This window comes from Oryza brachyantha, chromosome 3 (genome assembly GCF_000231095.2).
Source record: "Oryza brachyantha chromosome 3, ObraRS2, whole genome shotgun sequence".
NCBI classification, from domain to species: domain Eukaryota; kingdom Viridiplantae; phylum Streptophyta; class Magnoliopsida; order Poales; family Poaceae; genus Oryza; species Oryza brachyantha.
In genome coordinates this window covers 23449835-23456386 of record NC_023165.2, presented here as the reverse complement: position 1 = coordinate 23456386, position 6552 = coordinate 23449835, and the positions used below count along the sequence as shown (strand labels likewise).

Genomic DNA, 6552 nt, shown 5'->3' with positions numbered 1-6552 from the left:
TTTTGCATCCATGCACACAATAACACTAGCCGCTTCCCCCTCAACGTTCTCTGGTTACATAATTTGACACCTGCATTCAAGTTCCCCAATATATACTTTAGGGGATGTGCGGGGAAGCTTAATATTCTGAACACAATTGGTAATAATTGAGAAGCTAGTTTATCGGATATGGAAAAACTGTCTTTTTAACTACTAGTTAGCTTCGTTCGTTTCATATTATAAAATATTTTAACTATGTTTAGATTTATTCATTAATTATATAATATATATATATATATATGCGTGCGCTAAGATCTATTAGTATCCAAAAAATTATAAAAAGTCTTATCGTTCTAAAACGTAATAATTCATTTTCTGAATTGTACTATTCTCATTCTCAAAAGCTACGCATAGTTCCTACCTACTTCTGAAGGTTCTGTTAGAAATTGCAGTTGCCAAAGCTCTACTAAACATGCCCTTAATCTCAAACAGTAAACACTATATATATCAGTATACATATATAGGCCTTTACATACATGACGATCAAAATCTACAACCTTTGTAATTAGTAGGACCTTTCTTACAGAAATGAAGAAAGTACACATCCTAGCCACCGCACGCATAACTTAATTATATACTTAATCTGCACATGAAATAATTGTGCACAGGCACAACCGGATTCATATTCTTTAGTCTGCATGCATGGTACGTAGTGGTAGAGCGCCCTAATTCACAAGGATTAATTCTGCCCAAATCTAGCACTACACCGATCAAATCAAACCTGAAACGAACAAGCTACGATCGAGAGGAGTCGACGAGTATGTATGTATGTTTGTATATGTATTTACTACTTATTATTGGATCATGCATCAATGCATGCGTGCATGCATGTACGCATTCGTTGGCGCCGAGAGGGCTTGCTCTCAAAAACGGAAGCGCCCGTGCGCGCCGCGGGGCGCGAGCATCACCGTCACCGGCGGCAGAGCGCGCGGCGGCGCCGGCGGCGGATGCGGATGCGGCAGCTTCTGCTGCTGCTGCCTGGGCAGTGGGAGCGGCGGCAGCGCGGCGCGCTTGACGAACCGGCCCTTCATCCGAGGCCGCTTCTCGGCGTTGAGCTTGCGCACCTCGTACCGGATCTTCTTGGCGAACAGCCGCGTCCGCCGCTTCTCCCTGTACCGCGACACCCGCGCCTCGCGCTCGCCGCCGGTCACCGCCGTCACGGCCGCGCCGAGCCCTCCCCGGCTTCCCGCCTGCAAGCGACGAACAACAGTTCAGACGGTCAGACCACGAGCGAGCTAGGTCGTGCTAATGGGAGAAAGCTAGATTCGCGTCGGAGCTTACCGGGAAGTCCGACCATGGCTCGCCGGCATCGAAGCGAGGGCGCTCGCCGTGGAACCATGGCGAGGCTCCGTCGCGGAACCACGAGTCGATGACGCCCTCGTAGTCGAGCTTAAGTATCATCTCCGGCCGCTTCCTCTTCCTGTCGTCACGTTCTGGAGGCGCCGGTGAGATGGAGTTGAAGTCCGTATCCAAGTCCATTTTCACCTGAGGCTTCTCTTCGTCCAAGAAACCCAGATCATCGAACCCGTCGTCGACTCCCATGAGGAGGCTCTCCATGTCCGCCGCGAAGCTCGCGAGCTCCATGTCCGGCACGTCGAAACCGGAGAGGCCGTCCGCCTCCACCGAGCCGGACGCGAACTCCGGGGACGGCTCTGAGAACGGCCCGAGGCGGGCGGGCTTCTTCTTGATCTGCTGCTCCCCGTCGTCGGCCACGGGGTTGTAGAGCTCGGCGAGCATGGGGTCGAACACGGGGACGCGGTACAGCAGGTCCTCGTCGTCCTCCCCGATGTCATGGTCGATGTCCCCAACGATGCCGGACTCCTCCGCCTCGAGGTCCGGGACCGCCGACGCGGCCGCAGCAGCCATCGTCGCGGCGGAGGGGTCGTGCTTGCCGCCGCCGCCGCCGCCCCCGGGCTTGGACCGCGGCGTGCGAGGCCGCCGCTTGAGCCCGTGCAGCCACGCAGGCGCGTCGGGGTCGTCCACCGCGCGCGGGGCAGACCGAGGGGAGGATCCCGGCGAGGAGGACGCCGACGGGAGGCACACCCGGTGGTGCCGCCGCGCCAGCGGGTTCGCCGAGTGCACGGATGCGTCGCACGCCTGGCACAGGAAAGCATCGTCCGCGGGGCAGTGCCACCGCGCCCGCCGCCGCATGCACCCGTCGCACGCCCGCGCCGTGCGCGCCCCCAGCACCGCGCCCGTCGCCGCGGCGGCGCTCGTCATTTCCCTCCGTCGAACACCCCTCCTCCTCCTCCTCCTCCCCGCTTAAACCGCGGTGGTTAACAAAAAAAAAACCGGGAACAGTGTGGGGGGCGAGCGCCCGAGCCGTTTTCCTTTATAAAATTGCGGGCTCGGCCCCGGCCACCGGGCCCACACGTCAGCGACCGTACGTGCCACTGACATGGTGGACCAGGCAGGACGGGGGCGATGTGGGGTCCCTGACTACGCTTTTGCGCCACGTGGCGGGCCCGGAGGAGGGCGAGGCGGGGAGGTGGGGCCCGGGAGGACGGTTATCTGGAACGCGATTGGCCGGCGGGGCGCGCGGAATCCGGAGGGGTGGAACGCGATTGGGCGGGCTGTCACGCCGTGCGATTTCTGGTGGGCCCCACGCGAGAGGATGGGGCGCGAGGCGAGCGGATTACGACGAGGCGTCTGCGCGCTGTGTTGTGTGTGTGTGTGATCTTCTGTGGGTTGGTGACTCATCGTCAGCCGGCAGCCGTCCGATCACATGATTAACCCGCCCGTGATGCCAGCTATAGCCAACTACTCTCTCCAGTTTATCTATAGTGTAAATCATATAATAGTTATTTACATATTCTTAATACATAATATCATATATCATATACACATTAGTTTCGGAAACCGTACTACAGCTAGCTACAAATTACTCCCCAGTAGCCTACTACTCTTCTCTCCTCACTTATCTTTTAAAATATGTTTATAGCTGGTTTATAGCCTGCTATTGTACCCGCTCTGATGGATCTAGGCATTTCAATTTATCTGTGTTCACATTATTTAATTTACTTTTATATAAGGTGGTAAGACTATATATAATATATCCGCACGTGGCTAATCTAATCATGGATAATGATGAGATAGTCTCTAGGTTGAAAAAAATACTTGAAGAAACTATCATCTTTTCGCTTCGCTTATACTTATAAGCTAAAATATAAAATTTGAACTTGATTTTAAGATTTTTTCATCGTAGTTCATTTTTCAGTATTGGCTTTTAAATCTATAAGAGTCACGTATTTAATTTATAAAACCTTTTTTTCGTTTGCAAATGTCATTTGACATTTTTTTTCTAAAAATACCAATTGATCTCTCCTTATAACTAAATTATAATTGTATTGGTTTAGCAGGAACGAAGGAGTTTTATTTAATTAAGAAACGTGATTGCGATGTATGAATGAGAACAAATATGTGTGATTATTTAATTCCTAGCCAGAAGAAAAACAGTGCTAAGGTTGGAATTGGATCATACCATAAAGGCATAGATTCAGATGTTTGTTAATTCACATATACTTATCCGCGCTGCTAGCAATTTATACAACCTCAGTTTTGCCCTTTAGGATGTTATACATGTCAAAATTCGAGCTTGGACAACAACTTGGTAAGAACTGAAACAATTTGCCAAGTGTGATTATTCTTGTCAATAACGACGGTGTAAAATTATTGAAAAGGACAATCTAGTACTTAGATCTTATTCTTTTCTTCCGAAGATTTTAGATTTATGGATTATCTAATTTTTTGTTTTAGTTATTTAAGGACGTAAATGACTTAACTAATTACCACAAAATTAAAACTTTGTCTTACAAAAATCAGATAAGAAACATTTATATAGAAAATATTTACAGGAAACACGCCGTTTAGATATCCTTTTGAATTGGAAACTAGTAGCTTATTGTGGAGTTGAAGTCAGAAAAAGGGATAGCTAAAACACAATATATTTGTTCACGAATGTGAAGATGCATGGGTGCGGGATATCATTTGAGCATTATTTGTTTTAGAAAAGGGATGAATCAGCTTTATTCTTCTAAAATCCCTTATAAGGTAAACTTCAAAGATAAATTCATCATGTTGAAATTATATTCATTTTTAATTTTGGGCGGTTATGAACTTACGATATAGAGAGTTTTTTTAGTAAAAGGAATCATAAATATTAAAATTTCAGGAGAAAATATGCCTGTAATTTACTGGACTTACTAATTAAGGTACAACTCAACGTTTATCCATACCTTTGATAAGCCAAAAGTAACTCCAAGATCTTTCTAAAAGTAAAGGAGTATTGTTCTTGTTGAAAGATCTGAAAAGCAGCAAGAAAGCTGTATTTGTTCCTTCGCTCTCACGGTCTCACATAATAAATAGATAATCACCTACCTAGTTTTTACCTTCTTTATTCATGATAAATGTGACAACTTTCTATTTTCTCTAGCCAATTCTTAAATCATTTATTGCCAATGGCATGACTTTCCTGGCCGTTCCTATCGTACAAGGTCGGCATCTGCTCGCTGACAACACATATTCGCGAACCTTACACTGTATGCATGGGACTATGGGAGGTCCTCATCGAATAGTACCACTTGTATTTTGGCTGAGTGAGAATAATAATTCTTGTGGAGAGTGTTCCACTCCTTGACATATTTGAAAAATATAACTAACTATGTGACTTTGTTACACCACCATACATTATTCTACCATGCATGAAGAATAAATACTATGTGGAGCGCGAGAGACAGGCAAGCTTAGGTTCATAAAAGATGTGGTTCTTTGACCCTAGTTGGTCCTGACTCCTGAGGAGATGCAGAAGGCACGTACTATCCATAAACTTCAGCTAATGACATTAAAATTAAAGATGGTATAAGCAAAAGATGGATGGTATCCTATTGACACATAGTATGTAATTCATATCAATTATATTACTGCTCACTTTTATATATATATATATATATATATATATATATATATATATATATATATATATACACACACACACACGGTGGTATGTAAAACTTAGATATCAATGAGCAATGTTATAGAAGATCTCAACTCTATGCATATGCATATGGAAGAGGCCAGTTGATAGATCCTCACCATAGATATAGCAAGCGCCAAGAACGTACGGAGCATGGACAACGCAGATAGGAAGCGGTGTGCCAGCCACGTCAGCATATCAATACAGTAAGGCTAGCTAATTGAATTAATCAGAAAAAGAAGCTTGAGGGAGAAACTATTCTTCAGTGCAGTTTTTCTTGGGGAAAGTTTAAGAGCAGAATCAATAGAAGAATTAACTGTTAGCTCTATATCTTTTTATATCATTAAGAGCTAATATAAAATTAATTTATAAAATAGTTACCTATAAATATATACTAACGTATAATTTACCTCTCGTACATATGAATTATCTTGGATTATATGGTATAGTTGGCTATAAATTTATAACTAATTTTTCTTTTATCTCATTTTCTCTTATATCCACGTGAAAGATGATGTGCTAGTTTTCAGAGCTCGCTTATTTTACTTAATTGTACTCGTTTTATGAGAGAAAGACAAACATGGTACTTTGGAGTTGATAGCTAAACTGTTTTAGTGATAAGCAACGCAACTTGCTCGAGATTCTTCTTAAGCAAAAAGCTGCTCACATAAATCACTCAAATCAGCGATGTTTAGATAGCTCAAGTACGTACGGTGAAATCAAACATTGCCACAGGGATATATCACACGGCTTACGTGTCAAGCGTAGCTGCAGCGCTTCCTCCCTCCTGGGCCCTACAGGAGAGAGCCAAACCAGCTCGACGGATAGCCACGGGGGGCACCAAGATCGCGCCCGACGGCGACCGGCCCCTCCCCGGCGACGTGGCCGGATCCGCCCCATGCTACGCCTGTGGCCCGTACGCGACGCGACGCGTCGCGCCGGACCACGACCGCGCGTGGCCGAGCTGCGGCGAGCCGGCGGGCGGCATCGCCATAGGTTTTGCGCGCCCCCGTGCGGTGAAGAACAAGGCAGTCATTTTCCCCGGCTGCGCGAGCAAGCGCATGAGTTATCGTGCGGGTCGCCACCGGGATGGACAGGTTCCGATCGGTCGCGGTCGCTGCCATTTGCGACCTCCGCTTGGGTCGGCAGAGAAAAGGGTGGAATGAGGAACAAAATAAAATAGTTTTTTTTCAGATGTGTTTTTTTTTTTTGTTGCTGTTGTTCTTTGGGGTAGTTGGAGAGGCAGCAGCTTGAGAGAACAGAATTAATGATTGGTGTGGTGAAGACAAGAGAAAATACTGTCGATAATGTGACTTTGGACAGGTTTTGTTTGGTGAATCCTGTTCAGGCAAAGCTCATCAGGTCTGATCTGTACTTTTCCGGGTTTGGAGTATTAGAGATGAACCACTAATTCCTCTAAAAAAATTAGACCACTAAAATTAGAGTAGCTGTTGTGTTAGTAGAATTTTCCGTTTGAAAATGTTGGTATTAAGTAGGGATAATGTAAATGATAACTCATTTTGTTGACTCATTTCTTTGTC

General features: G+C 45.8%; 1 protein-coding gene across 1 annotated transcript; it reads right to left on the bottom strand.

The window, feature by feature from the left end:
- Positions 1-457: 457 nt before the first annotated feature.
- On the bottom strand, positions 458-2305 carry LOC102712625 (zinc finger protein CONSTANS-LIKE 16-like). The gene is made up of 2 exons (XM_040522848.1): positions 1321-2305; positions 458-1229 (listed from the first exon to the last, which is right to left on the bottom strand). The coding sequence occupies exons 1-2, from the start codon at positions 2257-2259 to the stop codon at positions 903-905; spliced, it is 1266 nt and encodes a 421-aa protein (XP_040378782.1). The 5' UTR covers positions 2260-2305; the 3' UTR covers positions 458-902.
- Between the last annotated feature and the right edge of the window lie 4247 nt (positions 2306-6552).

Bases quoted from the DNA above. Each gene is read 5' to 3' on its own strand.
- LOC102712625 (XM_040522848.1), bottom strand. From the start codon at position 2,259: ATGACGAGCGCCGCCGCGGCGACGGGCGCGGTGCTGGGGGCGCGCACG. The intron at 1,230-1,320 runs GTAAGCTCCGAC...CGTCGCTTGCAG, and splicing joins AGCCATGGTCGGACTTCCCG to GCGGGAAGCCGGGGAGGGCT.